Consider the following 24,659-nt stretch of genomic DNA (forward strand, 5'->3'; position numbering starts at 1 on the left):
GCCATGCCTGGCACATGTCCTCAATTTGGTGGTGCAGTGTTTCCTAAATACGTACCCAGGGTTGCAAGATGTGCTAAAGCTGGCCAGAGGAGTCTGTAGCCATTTCAGGCAGTCATACAAAGCCAGTGCTCGGTTGGCTGAAATTTAGCAGGAAATCCACCCATCCATGTAAACCGCCTGATTTGTGACATGCCCATCAGGTGGAACTCGACTTTGTCAATGCTGCAGCAGCTATACATGCAGCAGAGGGCTGTCAACAAGTGCCTGTGCGAATACGGCATGGCGACAGGCTCAGGTCGCCTTGGCTTTTTTTCCCCATGCCAATGGCTGATCATTAAGGATGCATGCACTGTATTGTCACGATTTGAGGAGGCCACGAGCTTGGTGAGCCATGACAGGGCATGCATCAGCGACACAATCCCTGTTGTGTACCTGCTGGAGCTGACTCTGCGTGGCATTATGGACAGGGCACTGGAGGCAGAGCAGCAGGAGGAAGAGGAGGACTTCCTTTTCTCTCAAGGCCCACTTTATCCAGACCCCATCATTCCTATGTCACAGAACACACAGCAGGAGAGAGGGGAGGAGGATGAGTAGGAGGATTCTGGCACTTTCATAGGCTTCGAAGAGGAGGAAGAAATGCCTCAATCTGTAAAGCGATGGCTTTCCATCCCCAGGAACCCTGGGAGTAGTATGTGGCAGGGAGGAGGAAGTTCCAGATGCTGTCATCCTGAGTGACCCCGGAGGATTCTGCTTCTCAAGCCTCAGCAAATTTGAGGCGCATGGGCAACCCCATGCTTCAAAGCCTGTGAAAGGACCCAAGAATACATGGCATGAAGGAGAAGGATGATTACTGGTTGGAAACCCTCCTTGACAACCGTTATAAGGGGAAAGTCTCAGAATTCATCCTGTCCCCACAGAGAGTGCAGAAGATAAAATATCTTGAGGACACGTTAAAGAGGATTTTATTGAACGTTTTTCCTGACTCTAGTGGGTTACAGTGTCGTGGAAAAACGTTGTTTTGAGTCTTCTGTTGGTCAAGAGAGGAGCGTTGGAGAAGGCGTCCATCTAAGTGAGGCATTTCGGAATTTTCTCAGTCCTCGCCGCCCAGGGCTGTTAGCTTCCACATCCCATCGGCAGCGTCTGCATCACATGGTGGTCGATTACCTCATGGCCAAAACAGAGATGGAGAGCTTTCCAGCTGACGATCCACTGACTTACTGGGTCATGAGAATAGACCACTGGCCAGAACTTGCCCAGTATGCTATTGAGTTGTTGGGCATTCGCTGCTGCAGGAGGTTTCATTACTGATCATAGAACGCATCTGTCCACAGACTCCGTGGACCGTTTTACTTTTATAGAAAAAAATTAGTTCTGGATTATCAGCTATGAAGCCCCTGATGCCGATGTCACTGATTAAGTCTTTTTGGGATGTGGAATCTCTGCAGGACTTCGAGGCTACCTAGCTTTGAGGGTGTTCAATCATTTCATCTGGAAGAATGTTTTTGGTATAGGTTTCATGGGCACAATTTACACCCAAAGACCAATTTTCTGCACCTGTTTGACAGTTTTTTTGCCTTCATCAAGAGCACCTCTATAGGGTTACATTGGGAAGGCGCCCCCGACACCCAAAGAGTATTTTTTCTGCACCTGTTTGACAGGTCCATATCATTGCAATTTTTTTACAGCAGGGCCAATTCTTGCTTTCATCAAGAGTACCTCTATAGGGTTATGGTGGGAAGGCGCCACCGACACCCAAAAAACAATTTTTCTGCACCTGTTTGACAGATGCATATCATTGCAATTTTTTACAGCAAGGCCAATTCTTGCTTTCATCAACATTACCTCTATAGGGTTATGGTGGAAAGGTGCAACACACACCCTAAGACCAATTTTTCTGAACTTGTTTGACAAGTGCCTATCATTGCAATTTTTTACAGCAAGGCCAATTCTTGCTTTCATCAAGAGTACCTCTATAGAGTTACAGTGGGAGGGCGCCACAGACATCCAAAGACCAATTTTTCTGCACCTGTTTGACAGGTGCATATCATTGCAATTTTTTTTACAGCAAGGCCAATCCTTGCTTTCATCAAGATTACCTCTATAGGGTTACGATGGGAAGGTGCCACCAACACCCGAAGTCCAATTTTTACGCACCCGTTACTTCTATCCAAAGTCAAAGTGACACCAGAATTAGAGCTGCACGATTCTGGCTAAAATGAGAATCACGATTTTTTTGCTTAGAAGATAGATCACGATTCTCTCATGATTCTCGCAGCGTAATATCATCTTTCACATTAAGGCTCTGTTTCCACTACTGCAACCCCAAAGTCACGTGATTAACAGTGCGACTTTGCAATGCGATTTAGGATGCGATGTCATGCAACTGGTGAAAACCATGGGAAAACCAGCCGCACCGAAGTCGGAACAAAGTAGTACAAAAACCTTTTTTTGGAGTCGCTGCAACTTGAGTCACGCCACTTAGAATGGGGACCATTGAAATACATGGATTTTGACTTGTCATGCGACTTCACATATGTCACACAACAACTCGCAGTAGTGGAAACAGAGCCTTAAACAAAAAAAATTGGGCTAACTTTACTGTTTCGTTTTTTTTTTATTCATCGAAGTGTATTTTTTTTCCAAAAGACTGCTGGGCAAATACAGTGTGACATAAAATATTGCAGCAATTTACATTTTATTTCCTAGGGCCTCTGCTAAAATATATATATATAATGTTTGGGGGTTCCAAGTAATTTTCTAGCAAAAAATATATTGATTTTAACTTAAGAAACAATTGTCAGCAAAAGATTTAGACTTTAAGTGGTTAAACTTCCTGCATTTACAGGTTGTTAAAAACTTGGCAGATTTTTTCTTTACACAGAAGTTTATCCCTTTGATCTAAGAAGGAAGAGTTAGTTACAATGTTTCATGTTGAAAACTTGGCAGACTACCCAGCTGGGTGAGCAGATAAGTCTCTTCACTTGTTATATGAAAGAATCGTAGAGATCGTCAGGGGGCTTGAACCGAGATCACAATTTTTTAGTAATTAATTGTGCAGCTCTAACAGGAATGTATCCAAAAAATCTCTAATCTTGTTCCCAGTGCACTACATTGTGGCCTCATCATACACACTGGCTCCCCAGCTGTTTCTGAGCAAAATAAAGGCAGCTTGCAGGGAAAATGTCATTTTTTTTTTTTTTGGCTTTATAAATGCAATTATTGCTGCAGCAGATTCTAGACATGGTACAGATCTGCCACTTTACAGGTAGACTAAGGCGACCCCCCCAGGCACTATATTGCAAGGAATTTTTCATTTTTAGGCTTTCACTTTAAAAAATCAAAAAATCACTGCTCATTTAAAAATTACGTTTTTCACAAACTTTTTTTTTATTGATACATGTCCCCCAGGGCAGGACCCGGACCCCTATAACCATTGTATGCCCAATTACTTGCATATAAGCCTTCAAAATGGGCACTTTTGATTTTTGACGTTCGGGTGCCATTGACTTTATTGGGGTTTGTTATTCGGGTCCAAACTTTTGCGGTGTTCAGAAGTTCTGATGCGAACCGAACAGGGGATCATTTGGCCCATCCCTATTGGTGATCTTGGAACAACAAATCTTTTATCAACAACATAAATGTAGAGATTAAAACAAAACACCTTTAAAACCAAAAACCCCCTCCCCCAGAACCCAACAACCTCAAAATGTCCAATCCCCCACCCCGCATCCCCATCCCTATTGGTGATCTTGGGTCCCCCATATGACACCTTTTTAAGGCAATATTGGTTATATCCTCTTGCTCTTTGTTGTTCAAAGCAAATCTGCTTCTCTGTGAAAATCCTAATCATTGCAGCAATTACGCCTAAGCCTCAAGCACTGGCTGTAGGGAATAGAGGCTATCAAAGGGTAGGGTGGAAGCTATTGGTGTGCAGGATATTATTTCCTACTGTTTCTGTACAATATACTGTAGGTTACTGCCAAAGACATTGATCTTCCTTGCAATGTACTGCCAAATCTAGAAATGTAATTTTATTATAGTATGATATGATGAAGTTCTAGATGAAGGCGAGTTAAACTGTGTCATAAACTGATTCAGCAAATCTGCAGGTCCCTCTCATATCATAAAAATATCATAAATATAGTGATTCCATGATCAGGGAAAATTTGTAGTTTGGTGTTCTGGAATGCAAGATCCCCTTGCACTTTGGCCGCCCGTGGAACCTCATCCCTCTCTCGAAAGTTGAAGAATTTCAGAATAAAGGTGCGGGGTGGTGTAGTTTTGGGTGGGATATGATGGGCTAACTCCACAGCATAGAAGGGAAAAAACTGGGAACAGGCAGGAGGTTGCGCAGTAGATTTTCAGCAAACTCCATGGGATGGGGATCCTCAACACCCTCTGCCAGGCCCATAATGCTGAGATTTTTCCTCCTGTTCTGATTCTCAGCATCCTCCGCCTTATATTCCACGACACAAATTTTTGCTTGCAGGGAGCGTAGGGCTGTAGAATGCTCAGCAACAGTGTCATCAGTATGCCCTATGCGTTGCTTAGCTGAGGTGAGCTGGGACCTCACCTTGTCCATAACCTGGCAGGTAAGACTCACGTCCAGCTGTACAGCCTCCACCTTGGATGTCAGGGTAGTCAGAGAAGCCTGGCAGTTCGCTACGGCCGCCAGCAAGTCAGCCAGGCCAGCTGTTTAGAGGAGGACCGCTAACCCTGTTCCGTCTGGGATGCCATGATGGCAAAAGAGCACGCCCATGTCACCACGCAGGCACAGGAGGCCGGCTCAGTTTCCTCTGGCAGGGAAGGGAAATTGAGCTTTTTACCCCATCCTTTTGCAGCCCCGGAGGACTGGCAGCGCATTAGGGTGCCAATGGTTGCCTGGCAGAGAGGAAGAGGCACGGTTACAGGAGATTAGCCTGAAAGTTCAGCGGACCTCCAGCTTGGACTTCCATTCAGTACGCCATCTTGGCCACGCCCCTGTCAATACATTTTTATTGAAAGTTTTCATAAGCAAACAATAAGGTAATAACAAACATTCCAAGACAATAATAGTCCTAAGTGTCATGGTAGTTTCAATAAAGATTGATAATGTAATGCAATGTCAGTTCCTATTGAGGGCATTGGAGTTTCATTTGAAACATAACATGTTTAGTTGTGGTGATTCCCACTACCTCCAGGTACAGGGCATGACAGTGAGCACATGCTGTGCCTCATCTTACACAAAACCTGTACATGGCGGTGTGGGCATGCATTTTTTTTGCAGATGATCACCTCCCCATGTTTTAAAATCCCTATACAATCATGGAATCACTATATTTATGATATGAGAGGGACCTGCAGATTTTCTGAATCAGTTTATGACACAGCTTAACTCACCTTCATCTAGAACTTTATCATGTCATACTATAATAAAATTACATTTCTAGATTTGGCAGTACATTGCAAGGAAGATCAATGTCTTTGGCAGTAACCTACAGTATATTGTACAGAAACAGTAGGAAATAATATCCTGCACGCCAATAGCTTCCACCCTGCCCCTTGATAGCCTATATTCCCTACAGCCAGTGCTTGAGGCTTAGGCGTAATTGCTGCAATGATTAGGATTGTCACAGAGAAGCAGATTTGCTCTGAACAACAAAGAGCAAGAGGATATAACCAATATTGCCTTAAAAAGGTGTCATATGGGGGACCCAAGATCACCAATAGGGATGGGCCGAACGGGGTTGGGGATGCGGGGTGGGGGGTGGGACATTTTGAAGTTGTTGGGTTCTGGGGGAGGGTGTTTTTGGTTTTAAAGGTGTTTTGTTTTATCTCTACATTTATGTTGTTGATAAAAGATTGTGTTCCTACCTCAGGTATGTAGTATTATGAAGTGTGCTTGGGTACGCTGATCTTGTCCTCCATACATTGGGGGCTGGGCTGCTGCCCATACGAGCTTGCTCTTGCATCAATTTATTTTATTAATTCCCAGATGTTTCAATTTACAGTAATTTCCTGGAATGTCAGGCGCCTGAACTCAGCTGTTAAACGTTCCTGGGTGTTCCGTTTCCTTCAGAAGCATAATCCGCATATTTGTGTCTTGCAGGAGATGTTCTCCAAGGATCTTATACAAAAATCTTGGGTGGTTCTGCACTATCACGCCACCTATTCAATGCACGTATGCTCGTGGGGTCAGCACCTAGTTAGAAAGACTCTGCCGCTCCGGCTCCTCAAGTTTAAAACAGACCCAGAGGGTAGACATATGTAATTATACATGCTCATATCTATGACAAAAATGCGGTGTTGGTCGGAGTGTACATTCTACCCCCCTCCTCTGCTCAGGTTTTACTTACAATTATGCAATATGTGGTATAATTTGACACTGATGTGGTCTTTCTAATGGGAGATTTTAGTGAGGTCCCCTGTTCAGCTCTGGACAGGTTGCAGGTGGCTGATACCTTTGCTCTTATGGATGTTTAGAGACACATGCATCCTTTTCATTCTGCCACATAAAAGACCTTGTCCAGAATTAACATGATTTTTGCATCTACGCCTGCACTGCAGTATGTCGGGGTGTATCTGTGCTTCCCAGGGGCATCTCTGACCATGCCCCCTTGTGCCTTTCCCTTGCTCTGACAACCCCCCTGAGTCTTGGCCCTGGAGACTGTCCAGAATTTGGGCAATGGATGGGCGCCTACAGGAGCCATTAACTGCTTCTATTTGTAGATACTGGACAGATAATCTAAACACTGCCTCCCCACCTGTGGTATGGGACTCCTTTAAGTCATGGGCTAGGCTGAATATATTTCTCGGACATCACATCTCCAGAAGGAGGCCGCTCACTCCCTGGCGGAGTTGGAGGAGAGAGCAACTAGGCTGGAGGCAGAATATGTTTCTGATCCGGACGGTCATCACTATCAGGCATGGCAGCAGGCGCTCCGCAAACTATCTACCACTAGGGTAGCCCAGACTGACAAAGCCCTTTTGTACTCAGCCCAAAAGGTTTTTGAATTTGGGGGTGAATGGTAGATTTACACCCTTTGGATGCATCACATCGCCGGATCGCATTAACGATCGCTTTCTAGAATTATTTCAGGATCTATACTCCTACCTGGTTGATTTTCCGCAATCTGATCTCTCCTCTTTTCTTGATCCTATATCTTTCCCTAACTTCTCTACAGAGGATAGGGAGAGGTTGGAGGCGGACATCACTCTGGAGGAGGCTCAATTGGCTTTGGGGTGGTTGCAGGGTGGAAAGGCCCCCCAGGGCGGACAGGGAATTCTACATCAATTTCATGGAACTCCTTGCGCCCAAACTGATCTCACTCCTCTCTGATTTTGTGGCCTTGGAATCGTTGCCTGACTCTATGGATGAAGCCATTATTGTGTTGGTTCCCAACCCCGGCAAGGATCCTCAGGACTGTGTGTCTTTTTGACCTATATCCCTATTGAATGTGGATGCCAAGATCTTTGCTAAAGTGCTGGCCGGTCATCTCTCCTAGGTGATAGAGGACCTAGTTGAGCCAGACCAGACCAGACTGGATTTATGCCGGGTAAGGGAACTGACATCAGTATCAGGCGCCTCTACTTGAACTTATCCATACTTCATGATAACCCGGGCTCTAGAGTCATCTCCTCACTTGACACCGAAAAGACGTTCGATTCGGTAGAGTGGCCATATCTCTGGGAGGTCCTTCATCGCTTTGGGTTTGGTCCCTAAGTTCTTCATGGGCTTCATTTGCTTTATAGATCTCCCAGGGCATGGGTCCGTACAAACAACTGGCTCTCTAACCCCTTTTGCCTTTTTCGTGGTACACGTCAGGGCTGCCCACTCTCCCCCAGCCTGTTTGCCCTGGCCCTGGAGCCCCTGGCCATTTTGATCAACGGTGCCCTGGATGTCCTGGGCCTCAGACTGGGGAAGCTAGAAGAAAAACTGCCCCTCAATGCTGATGACGCATTATTATATCTAAATGATGCTGGACCCTCGTTTCTCATTTCTGGCCGGCCTGCGGATCTTTGATACCTTTGGTACCTTTTAGGAATTAAAAAAAATTAATTGGTCCAAGTCAGTTTTGTGCCCTATAGATGAAGATGCTGTTAGGACAGCCGCTCCCTCCCCCCCTGCGTTAGGTGGATGAGTTCCGCTACCTTGGGGTTGTAGTGACCAAACATCCCTCTAATTATTTAGAAAAAAATCTTCTCCCCCTACTATCAACTCTAAAGACACAATGTTCTTCCTGGGCTAATCCTGAATCTAATGGGATGTATCAATCTCATTAAAATGATGATGTTACCCAAATTCAATTATCTGTTTAGGAATTGTCCAATTTGGGTCCCTATATCCTTTTTTAAAGATATTGATAAGTGTGTGGGGCCTTTTATCTAGCATGAATCGGTTCCTCAACTAGCACGATCCACCCTATGGCTTTCCGCTCATCTTGGGGGGGGCTAGGGCTCCCTAACTTCCAAATTTACTATTGGGCTGCAATGATGGTGACCGTTCAGTGGTAGTTTATAGGCTCCAAATCTAACGTAGCAACATGTTTGGAGGCGGTTTGTTTGGGCTCCTTGGCAGATCTGCATAATTTTGCATACAGAGTCCCAAAAAAACAACCTAGTGCACAAGGCACTGGATGCAGTTTAGGTACCTGCAGTTATGACATGCCGCTAGGGCCCAGTTTTCCCAGATATCTCTCCTCCAAGCTGATCCTATAAGGCAGTGGTTCTCAACCTGGGGGTCGAATGACGATTTGCCAGGGGTCACCGAATCCTAGGCTGTTCCTGAAGCCCGCACCACTCTCCCAGACTTTTAGCGGCTGCCCAGCAGGACTGTCCCTGGAGTCTGTGGGCACCCAGCTGGGCTGTTCCTGGAGCCCACTCAGCCTCTTTGCAGCCGCCCATTCAGTTCACGGCATGGCTGGGGGGGCAGAGACTAGATGTCAGCTGGCTGGTGAGGAATGTGAAGTGGGAGTGGCTGGAGGAGACCCTATCTCCTGATTTCGGCATAGGTGTCACTGCTGCGAGACACCACAGAGCTGGAGTCACAATGAAGCCGGTGACACAGTGAGTAACACTACCTGTGATTAGAGTTGCCATTAAAAGTCCCTACTACAGTTCTCAGATCAGCAGATGACCTTGATCAAGAGCACCTAAGTTGGCTGATCAGAACTGCCACTGATCCCACCCCCCCACCAGCACTGCCACTCATCCCAACTCCCTGCCAGCCCTGCCACTTATCCCAAATCCCTGCCAGCACTGCCACTCATTCCATTCCCCCCACTCCCCACCAAGGAATAAAAATAGAGAATACATGGAAGGGAGAGGAAAAGAGGGGGAGGAACAAAGGAAAAGGGAGAGAAAGAATAAGATAAAGAACAAGAATGATGACTAGAGAGAGGGATGGGGCAAAAAAAAAAAAGAAATTAGGATAGAGAGAGATAAAAGGGAAAAAAGGAGAACAAAGAGAAAGAGTGGTACATCCTAAAATGTACCAAAAGGGGGTTTAATACTGTACGATTGGAAGGGACTCAGGGAGCACTAAATGTCCGTGGGTTAGGGGCGCAAATTACTTGTCTTGCCTTGGGTACTGAAAACCCATGCTACGAAAATTTTACTGTTAGGGGTCCCCACAACTTGGGAAATTTTATCAAGGGGTCACGGCACTAGAAAGGTTGAGAACCACTGCTATAGAGGAACTATTATGCCCGGGAGATCTGAGTAAACTCCTTTCGACATTATATGGTGAACTTTTGGGCACTGACTCCCCAAAGGTGGATAGATTGTGGGAGATATGGCACACTGATATATCACTGCACAAAGAGGATTGGGAACACCCAGTGCTTAGATAGAAGAGGCAAAAATATCTTCTTACCAGATTTAAAGACCTATCAAGACCCTAAGTCTGGAGTCTGATTACATTGTCAGAACTGCTGAATAAAGATAAGAACTTGTGCCTGATAACATTAACCAGTCATGTTTCTCCCGGGCCACCAGCTGAGCAGATAGAGCACAGTGCAGTCTGGATCATCACAAGAGGTTTCATCAAGGGTTCTCCACTAGGAGGCTGGATAAGCCAAGATGACCTGCACCTAATGTGAGAGGTAATAAAGCTCACAGTTGCGAATATAGACCTTGATAGGTCGTTGGATTTGGATCTGGTAAGAAGATATTTTTGCCTCTTCTATCTAAGCACTGGGTGTTGCACGGAATTCAAGCACTTTGCACATTATCACTTTATGGACTTTGGTTTTTCATATTTTGTATTATATAATTTGTATAATATATGGTGTATTTTATTTCATTCTTTTTTTTTTGCTCCGGTTTTCAATTCAATTTAATAGACAGCGCAACATGTTTTTTCATTATGTTTTTGGATGTTGCTTGTACAATGTTGTGAGTGCTGCTGTCAATTTGATCATATAATTTTATTAATTCCACATACACATCAAGTGTATTATTTTTCTACATACATAGTCTTTTATTGTTACCAGCTGAATATGTAAATTTCTGGAACTGTGCATACCAAACAGGAGGCTCACGATGTACATTTTTTGAGGGGTATAGCATTGACACTAGTATGAGAACCCACTGGATTAGTAGGGTGTACTGGGCATAAAAGGTGGAGAAGGCTATAGTGGACAATGGTGGAAGTGGGGGGCATAGATTTCCTTTGGTCAAACTTTATGTGACTTTGGATTGTATTGTAGGCAAAATAAATACATTTGATTTAAAAAGTAATGTTAATGTTGTCATTCTGTCTAGGTGTACATTGTGATGGACTGATCCTCACTGAAAATTAAATTACATCAACGGAAAAGATGAAGAGGTGCCAGGAAAGAGCTATTAGTCCTGGTAAACAAATGACTGAAAATACCAATCTTTATGGCAAATAACACATGTGCCTTATATTTTTGAACTGAGCTTAGAATCTCTTAGGAAAACATAATTATTTCTTTTAAATTCAATGTTACTTTCAGTAAAATCAAGATGGCTACTTAGCCAATAAAAAGTGGACATGTTGCCAATGTTGTTTAAAGAAATAAAGGCAGAAGGTTTGTATTTTTTTTACCAGACAAGGGAGCAACCTTAGGTAGAAAATAGACCAGCATTGACAAATCACTTAACCCTTTTGCTGCCAGAGCTGTTTTTTCACGTTTAACAATTTTATTTTAATCCTGATGATTTTGTAAAACCCCCAAACATTATACATTTTCTGAAAACAGACACCCTAGAGAAAAAAAATGTGGTGATTCCTATTCTTGATGTCCCACAAAATTGGTGCGACAGTGTATGAAACATGAAAGTTCATTGAAGATTGCACTTAAATTAACTTTAGGGCACACAAATGCAATATATTACCCAATTTTTTACGAGGTTGCACCAAGTAAATAGATACTCAATATGTCTTTAAAATAAAACTTTAAAATAGTGTGAAATGGCAAAAAACTTCAGTACCCTATATTTTCCATCCGGTTTCCTCACACAATCTAAAGACATTCTGGTAGGTTAATCGGATCCTGTCTAAATTGGCCCTAGTATATGTATGAATGTGTGTTAGGGACCTTAGGTTGTAAGCTCTTTGAGGGTAGGGACTGATGTAAATGTACAATGTATATGTAAAGCGCTGCATAAATTGACGGCGCTATATAAGTACCTGAAATAAAATAAAATAAATCAATAAATAAGTGATGCTTTAAAATCCCCTACAGATCATCAGTTTAGAGTTAACCATTAATAAGGAACCTAGAATTATTGCTCTGACTAGTGACGATATGAAACATGTGTATTGCAAGTGACATTTTCTCACATAGGCACCCCCAACACATGCATTTACATTTGTACGTTTGATTGAGCCAAATCTTAAGTGATTCTTAGGTGCTTGGTAAAAATAGAATGTAACACTACTACATAATAAACAATCCCTGGAATTCTGAATTTTATAAAAAAAATTATATACAGTATGGGTTAAATAACGTGTTTTTTAGTATATTTCCTGCTTCTGAGATAAATACTGCATTAGTTATTTTAATTCAAAAATGTATGCAGTATTTATCTCTTGTGCATACGAGGTGGGCACATTATGTATCAATAAGTAAAAGTGTGGGCCAAAGGTGCATAAGTGCAAAGCTCAGTTGTTACACATGATGAGAATGATGCCAACAGCACTCCATGTTTGAACAAGGACCTTTATGGCAGGATCATTTTGGCACGTACGTTGTTTACAAACCACATGCTGGAATTACTTCTTTATCTATTGGCTTTGTATGGGTATGTATATTTAATGTCTGAGTACACAAAATTTTAATAATAAAGTCTAAAACTGGCCATAGATGGATCAAAATTCGGCCAGTTTAACAGGAACCAGACAAATTTTCATCCATCTATGGGCAGGCTGCTTGTACTAAAGTCGATTTTCAGCACAACCAGCCTGTTAGGGTTTTTTGCATTTGATCACTGCCAGTGGCTATAGCCATCAGCAGTAATCATTGAATTTTGATGGCGGGGAAACCTCTCTGTCAGAAAAAAATAGCCCAACAGGAGGAATTTCCCCATCAACGCTGACTGTGTTAAAGGGGGAATCGAGCAATTTTCTTTCCTTCAACTCTAGCCAAATATATATTTTTTTTCATGCAGTGGGACTGTGCCTGCACTGCATGAATTAACTGCTGATTTTTATCTAGGGGTCCAGAAAGCTGAGATATACTCACCTAATCCTTCGTTTCTTACAGCGCAAGACCGGTTTCTTTAACTCCTGTTGGCGCAGCCTCATTACATGGGGAAAAAAAATTGCCCAGAGTTGGGCTTTAAGGTATGGCCAGCCCAGAGTTACAAAGGACTTTGCAAAAGGGAAATGCCCCAGGGATTTTATGGGCATGGGAGGTAAAACCAGATCATACAAAAAGTGTAAAAAAGTACAAAATTTATTGGAAATACACATAAGCTTGATATACAAAAATAAGAATACCTATAAAAACAATAATATATGACATAAATGATAAACAGCAAAGATTTACTAATAAACACATGAAGTTTAGACATGTAGTCGACCAAAATGTGTTTACAGTATACCCGACATGTTTCGGAAAAATGGTATAGTATTTATTTCCGTCTTCAGGGGCTGAGCTGAGGTATGCTGTTTTTTCTATTAACAAAAGAAAAACAGAATAATAATACACAATTCATAATGAGTAAATATAACAATATATGTAGTAACAGTGGCCACTTCTTCGCCATTTCCTAAGCATGGCAAGACATAAACAATTGTAGAGGATGGAAAATACTTATATAATTGGTGTCTTTTTACACAACAAGATGGATTGACAGAAAGCGAGGCTGAAATCTTCCTGTTCCACTCCACCACGTTCTTGGGACTCAAAAAGCTTGCATATGGGGGCAACAAGAGGCCTCACACAATTTAATGTTGTATGAATCCAAATACAGCTGAAAGAGGAGATGAAAGGACCAGTGGCATACTAAATGGGGGGCGGGCCGCCCCGGGTGCCACACACTGGGGGGGTGTCAGGCCGGCACCCCCCCTCCGCGACTGAAGCGGACTTAGCAGAGACATCGGACGGGTTTAAGCAGCGGCACTGTGCGGTGACAGGCAGTGGCAGGTAACACACACACGGAGGGCCTGGCTTTGCAAGGGAGAGGGGGTGCGAGCTGCACCCGAGTGACACCCGTCGGCACACCTGGGACCCGGCCACAGCGATCCCCTTCTCTCGTGGCCGCGCCGCGGCTCTGATCAGTCTCGGCTGTCTTACACAGAGTGAAGCCGCCTCCCCCTCCTCCGTTATGTCTACACGTCCTGTGTATGCATGTCCCGCGCTGATCATCTGAGGCGAGGTACATTATGGGTCTGAAGGGGGGGTGTCTGCACTGTAGGGGGGTCTGCATTGTAGGGGGGGTCTGCAATGTAGGGGGGTCTGTATTGTAGAGGAGGCCTTCACTGTAGGAGGGGGGTCTGCACTGTAGGGGGGGTCTGCACTGTAGGGGGGGTCTGCACTGTAGGGGTGTCTGTATTGTAGGGGGTTCTGCACTGTAGGGGGGGTCTGTACTGTAGGAGGGGGGTCTGCACTGTAGGGGGGTCTGTATTGTAGGGGGGAGTCTGTACTGTAGGGGGGGGTCTGAACTGGCCATATCCGCTAATTCTTTGATTAGTGTAATTATTTTGTATTCTCTTTTTGGATAAATATTGTGTGCTTCAATAGTCACTTGTATTGTCTGTCCCATAAATTCTAACCAAATTGTAAATTATGTATTTTTTAGCTGTACAAGCAATGACTGATACCTCCGCTCTCCAGACGCCACCACATTACATGTATACACTCTATCTATATGATATGGTAGCATCGCAGTGCTCGCCCCTTGATGCATTGAGGCTCCCTGGCACTGGGGGGCTCTTCATACACTGGCTCTATATTGAGACAACTCCTGGTACTTTTCTTGCAAACATATTTACTGCATTATTTTTCTTTTTCATGATAGATCCACGTGTCCCCTTTAGCTTAATCCTTGTGAGCATTGATGTGTTGTGCGATGATGCAAGCGCTGCTACCTTTCAATACATAGTCTTTTCACCTCCTCTTTCTGCTGTATTTGGATTCATACAGCATTAAATTGTGTGAGGCCTCTTGTGGCCCCCATATACAAACTTTTTGAGTCCTAAGAACATGTGGTGGAGCGGGACAGGAAGATTTCAGCCTTGCTTTCTGTCAATCCATCATGTTGTGTAAAAAGACACGAATTATGTAAGTATTTTTCTCTACAATTGTTTATGTCTTGCCATGCTTAGGAAACGGCGAAGAAGTGGCCACTGTTACTACATATATTGTTATATTTACTCATTATGAATTTTGTATTATTATTCTCTTTTTCTTTTGTTGATAGAAAAAACAGCATACCTCAGCTCAGCCCCTGAAGAAGGAAATGAATACTATACCATTTTTCCGAAATACGTCGGGTATTCTGTAAACACATTTTGGTCGACTACATGTGTAGACCTCATGTGTATATTAGTAAATCTTTGCTGTTTATCATTTGTGTCATATATTATTGTTTTTATAGATATTCTTATTTTTGTATATCAAGCTTATGCTCATGTGTATTTCCAATAAATGTTGTACTTTTTTACACTTTTTGTATGATCTGGTTTTACCTCCCATGCCCATTTAATCCCTGGGGCATTTCCCTTTTGCAAATTTCTATATATGGGATGTGGCATGGGTTTCCAGTTCTGATCCTCAATAGAGGTTTCTCTTAAACAATTTTCTCAGAGTTACAAAGGACAAACAAACCAGAAGGAAGAGCTGCATATTCATGATTGATTTTTAGGCATACGTTTAATCCTCAGACCTTTTTTGTCTTTCCCTAGAGGACATCAGGAAATTCTGCTGTCAGCTGTCTACATATCCTGATTCATCACTGAGGATGATATATGAGTATTACAGAGATGATCTGATCTACATTCTGGAGAACTTGAACCCTCATTCTGTTCTTAGTGAACTAAAATCTCGGGATGTCTTAAATGTAGAGGTAAGATAACAATGTTTCCAAAATTATCTGTACCGTATGTCAGCAAAAAGTAACAATGGGAATAAAGGTAGTCACACATACCTAAACGTTCCTAGTTCTCAAACTGCTGTTTGAAGGTCCTATTTCTGGTGCATGAAAGTTGGTTAAAAGTCTTTGTAAGCTTTAGGCTAGGTTCCTAACTAGTGTCTCCTAAATGTCTGTTTTTGCACACTTTTTTAGCACATATTTCATGTATTTTCTGGCTACACGCACAGGGCAGCCCATGCATTTCAATGTCATGCAAAAATGCACTTCTGCTTTTTACATTTGGGGTGCCATTAACAATGAATGGCACTGCAAGTGCGACACAATTTTTTGTGTATTAGATGAATGCACGTACAAATGTGTGTTTTTGCAGGCATTCACAGAGCGCAGTGAATGGAGCTTTGGTGTTGAACCCAGAGAAGTGTATGGGAAAACCTCTGTCCGTTTAGGGCATTGGAAAACCAGCATCTGGTCTTGGACATTTAGCAAGTAAAAAAGGCGCAATGCAGGTATACCTCAGATAACTGTTCCTAAATAGTCCAATTGAAGGGTGGGTGTATATATATATATATATATATATATATATATATATATATATATATATATATATATATATATATATATATATATATATATATATATATATATATATATATGGAGAGGAGTCAGTCGGGGCTGCCACCAAAAAGGACCAGAAGCAAGGTCCAATAGGCTAGAAGAAAGAAACAAGTAGAGGGGCGCCTCTGAGTATATATCAACAACAATTTATTAAAAACAGTGAAACAGGTAATAAAAGAACAAAGGGGTACCGGATAGTGTAGTATTTTCAACAAAGATGAGTTTTATTAAAATCATAAGGATGTACTCACATAGAACATAAAAGCACAGCATCTATCTCCTACGAGTGGGGAGCTCGTCAACCTCGGTCAGTGTAGAGTGCCTATCCCGGACTGACCGAGGTTGAAGTGCTCCCCACTCGTAGGAGATAGATGCTGTGCTTTTATGTTCTATGTGAGTACATCCTTATGATTTTAATAAAACTCATCTTTGTTGAAAATACTACACTATCCGGTACCCCTTTGTTCTTTTATTACCTGTTTCACCTATACTGAGGTACCAAGACAGAGAAAGTACCTGCTCTGGTCCAGGGATCCCAAGGATAGACAACCCCCACCAGCATTTGCTGTTTTGCGGTTTTCCCATTACCGCAAGGTAAGGGGCCGCTGCTCACTTTTGTGTGATCTATGCACGAAGAGGATTTACACCCTCTCTCCTCAGGCACCCCACTCTGCTATTTGCACATTGGACGGTTTTATTTATTCTAAGAAGAAATAACATCACTGAACCCTTTGTTTACTCTCCAGTTTCTCACTTATCGCACATAAGTTTTTTTGTTTTTTTGGATTTTTTGGATTTTTTCAGACTCATTTTGATTGACTGATCATTGTGGCACCATCTGCTAGCAATGTGATTGGAGTGTGTATGTCACACACTACCTTGCACTTTCTATGCGATTTTGCACGTTTTCACAGGAAGTTTTATGTATTGCTGTGTTTTGCACATCCATCCATTTGCACCTTATGTCCAGGGCTGCACATATTGTTCAGCAGTACTTTAGTACTTTATGGTTTTTTTTTTGCACATAAGTTTTATTTTTGGTTTTTTGCTTACTTATTGCTGTACTTTGCACATTTACCTATTCACACTTCACGTCCATGTTTGCACATTAGTGTATACTATTATTATGTGATTGTCTGTGGATTGATATTTTATTTATTGCAGTAATTTGCACACTCATTTTGTTTACACTGTCCTTTAGGGCTTTAGATATTGCACATTTATTTGGCATTGCCCTTGATTATCACTAGTTTTATACTATATCATTATATACACTACCTTGCTGCTGGCAGCTTTTAGTTTTCACTGGGCTGCAGCATTTACCTCATACTGCTACCCGTAGCAGCACTTTCTTATTTCTCCTGAATAGCGCAGCACCTAGCCCCACCCTTCTTTCATTCACGTGTAGGCTTTGTTTGACCCCATTCGGTGCTTGCAGCTGTTCTATCTGTATCTCTCCCCAACGGTAGCGCAGGAATAACCCACATCACATATCATCAACATTATCTTTATTATTTCAGAAATAAAATTAATACATTTGTTTTTCCAGAAGTACATGCCAATTATACAAGATGCAAGTACCTTCTCCAGCATTTTGTTACACGATATTCTGGAACTGGGAAGAGAAGCCGTGATCGGACTCTGGGAATGTCTCTGCGCACTGTTAAAAGATCATCCTCATCCTAATTTATTGGCAATTCTAGGTGAAATTCGCAAGATAGGTAATAATACCTTGTTTTTAGAATCAAATTTGTTATATTATAATCATCATTAGCACAGATATCATTAGACTCAATACATTAGACCAGGGTCAGCAACCCACGGGCCACACCCGGCCCACCACCGCTAGATGTCCGGCCCATCAGTTCCCATGATTAATTCAGGGGCACTCGGCCAGCGGACATTTTCGTTGGACAGCGGCGTGCATCGGTATCACAAGGCTGGATGGGGGAGGGAACCACTAGAGTTGACTTTTTACATTACCCAGCAGGTGATTGGTTGCCAGGCAATCCTAGCAACCAATCACCAGCCTCTTAATGTGAAAAGATAACCAGCAGTTCTCGTCCCCATCCAACCCTGTGATATCGATCTCTGCTCGGCTCGCTGTACACCTGTGTAGGGTAGGAGAGTTCTACGTACACAGTGTGTGAGTGTGTGTGTGTGTGTGTGTGTGGGGGGGGGGGGGGGGGGCAGAGGACACTATGGCGGGTACAGAGGACACTATGGGGGGTACAGAAGACACTATGGGGGGGTACAGAGGACACTATGGGAGGTACAGAGGACACTATGGGGGGTACAGAGGACACTATGGTGGGGGCAGAGGACACTATGAGGGGTACAGAGGACACTATGGCGGGTACAGAGGACACTATGGGGGGTACAGAGGACATTATGGGAGGTACAGAGGACATTATGGGGGGTACAGAGGACACTATGGGGGGTACAGAGGACACTATGGGGGGTACAGAGGACACTATGGTGGGGGCAGAGGACACTATGAGGGGTACAGAGGACACTATGGGGGGTCCAGAGGACACTACAGTGGGGGGAGAGGGACCCCATCTCCTCTGTGGACTGGGACCTTTTCTCCCCTGGGGACAGGGACCCCATCACCCCTGGGGACAGGAAAGCCATCTCCAGACCATGCTGGCTGACAGAGCTGGTGTCAGCCATCATTGGGTGCCAGGATAGGGGAGGGGGCAGTAAAATCCAAATCCCCAGCCACATGCTCCCTCAGGGTGAACTGGCTTTATATTATGCACCTTAAAGTGAGGTAAACCTGTACTGTTATTATTACTGTGTTAGGATTATTATTATCTTAATTTATTAGTAGGTGAATGCGGCCCTCCATGCATTCGCATACATTTAATCCGGACCTTAGCTGGAAAAAGGTTTCTGACCCCTGCATTAGACTATAACAACTGCTACTGAAAGCTGATGGTGGTGCATGGATGCCTCTGCTCAGAACAAGATTAATATACAGAATATGCCTTACAGAGCTACTTCCCAACTCTGTCCTCCTTCCCAACTGGTGCTTAAATTACTGGAATTGTTATCCATAAGAACAGTGGCACCACTCCCCTGGTCATATGACAGTGCTTGGACCCAGCAGTTACCTGTAGCAAAGTGACAGGAGAGCAGGTCACATACTCTTCTGTCCTTGAAAGTGGTGTTGTCATCAGCTGCAGAGGAAGGAGCAGTGGGGAAAAGCTGATAGAGTGTAAAGCGGAGTTAGGGAAGGATCTTTGCAGCACATTTTGAATGACAATTGCTCTGTCATGCAACACTGTGCACAAATTAAATTTTTATCATTTTTTGATACAGATAGAGCATTCATTTGGTAGCATTTATTCACTACTGGGGTTTTTATTTTTCACAAAATAAATGAAAAAAGACAGAAAAAAAACACTTTTCTTAGTTTCTATTATAAAATTTTGCTAATAAGTAATATTTCTTTTTCACTGGTGTACGCTGATGAGGCTGCACTGATGGGCACAAGTGCTGCGCAAACTGTTGGTGCTATATAAATCCTGTATAATAATAATAATAATGGGCACTGATGAGGCTGCACTAATGGGTACTGATGAAGCTGCGATGATTAGGCTGTACTGATGTGCAGTTATGGGCACAGATGAGGCTGAATTGATGGGCACTGATGAGGCTACACCGATGAGCATGATGGTCACTGATGAGACTGCACTGATGAAGCAGCACTGATGGGAACTGATGAGGCGGCACTGATGGGCACTGATAAGCTGCACTGTTGGGCACTGAAGGACACTGTTGAGACTGTACTGATGAGGCAGCACTGATGGGCACTGATAGGCTGCACTGATTTGCACTGATAAGGCTGCACTGATGGGTACTGATGAAGCTGCACTGATGAGGCTGCACTAATGGGCACTGATGAGGCTGCACTGATTGATGAGGCTGCACTGATGAGCACAATGGGCACTGATGAGGCTGCACTGATGAAGCAGCACTGATGGGAACTGATGAGGCAGCACTGATTGCCACTGATAAGCTGCACTGTTGGGCACTGATGAACACTGATTAGGAGGCAATGACGAGGCTGTTCTGATGAGGCAACACTGATGGGCACTGATAGGCTGCACTAATAGGCACTGCTAAACAGTACTAATGATCAGGGCACTGATGATCAGGGCACTGATTATCAGTGTACACAATGTACTCAGTGTGCCTTGTCAGATCGGCTCTCATTTCTCACACGCTGTCTCTGTGTGAGGAAAGGAGAGCTGATAACTGGCAAGTCTATTTACATGTGACCAGCTGTGATTGGACACAGCTGATCACATGGTAAAGGACTTCTGTGATTGGCCCTTTAACCCGATCAGTGGTCAGCTGTGTCCAAAGCACATGGTAGTTACAGAGTGCACCTGATGCATGGACATGGGAGGTCATTTATGAACGTTCTCCTAGAACTAGAGGCCTGTGCTGTAGCTGTCTTTGGCTATAGCGTGGGCAGGGAGTGGTTAAAATAAATTTTTACTGACCTCTGTAGCTGCTTGTACTGTAGTGTAATTTGCCCTCAAAGTTCATTAACCACTTCAGCCCCGGAAGGATTTGCCCCCTTAATGACCAGGACATTTTTTGCGATATGGCACTGCATCGCTGTAACCAATCAAAATTGATGTGCTTTTAAAAAAAAAGCCTTTTCCTATAAACAAAAAAAAAGCCACAATTTTGAAAGAAAAACACAATATTTTTTACTTTCTGCTATAATAAATATCCAAATAAAAAAAAAAATGTCTTCATCAGTTTAGGCCGATATGTATTCTTCTACATATTTTTGGCAAAAAAAAATCACAATAAGCGTATATTGATTGGTTTGTGCAAAAGTTATAGTGCCTACAAAATAGGGAATAGATTTATGGCATTTTTACTATTTACTTTTTTTACTAGCACTGGCCGCGATCTCCGATTGTTAGCGGGACTGCGACATTGCGGTGGACAGATCGGACACTGTTGACACTTTTTTGGGACCATTGACATTCATACAGCGATCAGAGCTAAAAATAGCCACTGATTACTGTATAAATGTCACTGACAGGGAAGGGGTTGACAACAGGGGGCGATCAAGGGGTTAAATGTGTGACCTAGGGAGTGTTTCTAACTGTGGGGGGATGTGACTGCCTGGAGGAGGAGACCGATCTCTGTTAATAACCAGTATGAACAGCAGATCTGTTTCCTCTCCCCTGACAGAACAGAGATCAGTCTGTTTACATTGACAGACCTCCACTCTGTTACGCCTATACCCATTAAAGCGCCCGCAGTACAGCTATGGTGTATCGCGCAAGGGGAGCCAACATGCCGCCATATAATGACGGCGGCTGGTCGGCAATTGGTTAAAGAAAAACTAAAATTGCAACTAGGTAATCAAATTCCCAACCATCCAATAAGAATGCAGAGCTTTTGAGAACAGCCTACACACTGTCACCAGTACTTCCACTATGAACATTAAGGATGAATGACTCCACAGTATCTGCAGCTACATAGGTCAGTATCGGCTTGTTTTAAAGCATAGTTAAGAATATGTAAATACCTGCACAGCTTGGCCACTGGTTCACTTTAAGGCTCAATTTAGGGGTTATGTTAGGATAGTGCTAGGGTCAGCATTTAGGGATTTTACATTTTAAGGTTAGGGATAAAGCAATATTTAACCCCAAAACAAAAATACAATATATTGCAGCTTACTGATTCTTAAATGCAGTGGCTGTGATGGTTTTGATGGTTTCTTATTTAGGTTTTTTCTTTTATTCTAACCTGGTAATCTGGCCAGTAACACACTTTCTGTCTTAAGGTGTCTTCATGCTGGTTGGAGGGGCAACTGAGATACCCTTGGACAATAGCATTGTTAGCCTGGGGGAAAATGTATTAAACTAGCAGATTCCGATGGATTTGACTAACAATTTATAGCTGAACTCCAGCTAACACTTTTTAAGCAGTTACAGCAAAACATTTTTTTTTTTCCTTTTTGGATAAATATTTTATATACATTAATAAAAGCTGACCATTGTAAGTAACCTGTCAGTGTTAAGAGGTTTGTCTCAACCCTTTAACTGCAACTTTTTCTGGACAGCTTGGTCTTTAACCACTTCCCGCCCAGCCTATAGCGGATTGACGTCCGGGAAGTGGTTGCGTTATCCTGACTGGGTGCAGACTCTTTACCACATGATCAGCCGTGTCCAATCATGGCTGATCACGATGTCAATAGGAAGAGCCGTTGATCGGCTTTTCCTCACTAGCGTCTGACAGACGCGAGTAGAGGAGAGCCGATCGGCGGCTCTCCTGACAGGGCAGGTCTGCGCTGATTGTTTATCAGCGCAGCCCCCCCTCGGATCACCACACTGGACCACCAGGGATCGCCACTAGGACCACAAGGGAAGGGGCAACATGTGGATGGCCAGGTATGTACCCCATGGCCATCCACATGTGCCCAATCTGTGCCAATCAGTGCCCATAAATGGGCATTGATTGGCACCATTATGTTTCAGTTATGCCCAGCAATGCCACCAATCAGTGTCATCAGTGCCACCTGTCAGTGCCCATCGGTGCCACCTGTCAGTGCCCATCTGTGCCACCTATCAGTGCCACCCATAAGTACCCATCAGTGCCACCCATAAGTACCCATCAGTGCCACCCATAAGTACCAATCAGTGCCACCTACAAGTGCCCATCAGTGCCGCCTATGAGTGCCCATCGGTGCCACCTATGAGTGCCCATCAGTGCCGCATACCAGTGCCACCTATCAGTGCCCATCAGTGCCGCCTATCAGTGCCCATCATCAGTGCCCATAAGTGCCACCTCATCAGTGCCACCTCATTGTTGCCACCTCATCGTTGCCCATCAGTGCCGCTGTATCAGTGCCCGTCAGTGCAGCCATATCAGTGCCCGTCATTGAAGAAGAAAACGTACTTATTTACAAAAAACTTTTTTCAAAATTTTCGGTCTTTTTTTATTTGTTGCGCAAAAAATAAAAACCGCAGAGGTGATCAAATACCACCAAAAGAAAGCTCTATTTGCGGGAACAAAATGATAAAAAATTTGTTTGGGTACAGTGTAGCATGACTGCGCAATTGTTATTCAAATTGCGGCAGCGCTGAAAGCTGAAAATTGGCCTGGGCGGGAAGGTGTCTAAGTGCCCGGTATTGAAGTGGTTAAAGAAAGTTAAATAATAACATACTTATTGGCAGGATCAAAATGGGACAAAAATGAAAACAAATGCAGCCACCACAACTAAGAATTGGTAAGCTGCTATACAATATACATTAAATTGTGTTTTTTGGGTTTAATACCACTTTAGGTGCTAGGGTAGAGGCGAAGTGTTGTGGAATATTAAACGCTAAGGGCTAACTTTAAGGGATTGGTTAAAACGTATGTAAACCATAACAAAGAACTTTTCTTATTTTCTCCATTTTGGTATAGTAATAAAAGTGTTGTGTTACTGTATGTGTTTGAAAAGCATCAAAAAGCACAATTGTATTAACTGAAATTGGCAAGGGTAAAGGTGGAAAAACTGCAGGATACGAAAAGCACATTTAAAGGGAAAAATATTTGAAAGAGGAAAAGCACTACTAATTGAACTATAGTCATCTGGGACATTTGTTTTATTATATTGTACATGAGAAAGTTTGTCACTGAAAAATGAAAGCAGTTATGTGGTTCAAAAGTAAGGTTTTGGTTTAAAAACATTAATTGGATTGCACACGGATAGGTGCGGCCAAAGTTTCCGTTTTTATAACTTATACCTAAGCAATTCCGTGCAGCTGGACTCTGTCAAGGTGTTGTCAGCATCTCTGAAACTAGCTTCTCAGCCGTGTTGCCAGTGCCGTTGTGTTTGTGGATATCGTATTGTTTCAAAATGTTACCTCAAGTGTGTGCAATAGCAATTGTACTAGTGCTAGTAATTTCAACTTACTGTTGTTATGTTTACTGTTCACCTACAACTATAATACAAGAATCGTTGAACCTTGTGCTGGACTTTGCGTGTTGTCTCGTCTCTTTGGGTACCCAGTTTCTGGTCCCACCTACAACCTCTTTGAATGACAAAAAACATCTCCTACCTTATGTAGTGGAATTGCATACTTGCCAGCTGTCCTGCAGGGGCTGTGTTCCGGTCTATGTCTCGGGTTCTGAACTGCAGTGTCCCTGTACATGCTATTAAATATGTATACTGCCTAGCCTGAACTCCCCTCCCGTATATATGCCCTGAACAGCCACCTGAACTCTCCCTAGATCAGCATGAAGAAGTAGAGAGAGGATGGAAGAAAAGATGTATCTGCTCCATCTCCTGAGTTCCAATCTGCACAACTGCCCAAGTATTTCATGCAATTCTCAGTGCACTATAAACTCTAATTTTGAATGCTGGCTGTAAAACCTAGAGGTGTAATATCTGTGCTACTGGAGAGTGGGTGATTGTGTGGCGGAGCCAACTGAGCCTGCAGTCAGGTGGCAGACACTGGTGCTGTGTTCTGCTGCAG

The 24,659-nt window shown here is 43.2% G+C and overlaps 1 protein-coding gene across 1 annotated transcript in view; it reads left to right on the top strand.

The window, feature by feature from the left end:
- LOC141139251 (NACHT, LRR and PYD domains-containing protein 3-like) overlaps window positions 1–24,659 on the top strand; it is a 96,318-nt gene that overhangs the window by 16,894 nt on the left and 54,765 nt on the right. The window contains exons 3-5 of the mRNA XM_073625209.1: window positions 10,744–10,833; window positions 15,356–15,516; window positions 17,708–17,879. Of these exons, the coding sequence (XP_073481310.1) occupies window positions 10,800–10,833; window positions 15,356–15,516; window positions 17,708–17,879 (367 nt within the window). The 5' untranslated portion in view covers window positions 10,744–10,799. The remainder of the gene's footprint in view (window positions 1–10,743; window positions 10,834–15,355; window positions 15,517–17,707; window positions 17,880–24,659) is intronic.

This window comes from Aquarana catesbeiana, linkage group LG04 (assembly GCF_042186555.1).
Source record: "Aquarana catesbeiana isolate 2022-GZ linkage group LG04, ASM4218655v1, whole genome shotgun sequence".
Classification (NCBI taxonomy): Eukaryota; Metazoa; Chordata; class Amphibia; order Anura; family Ranidae; genus Aquarana; species Aquarana catesbeiana.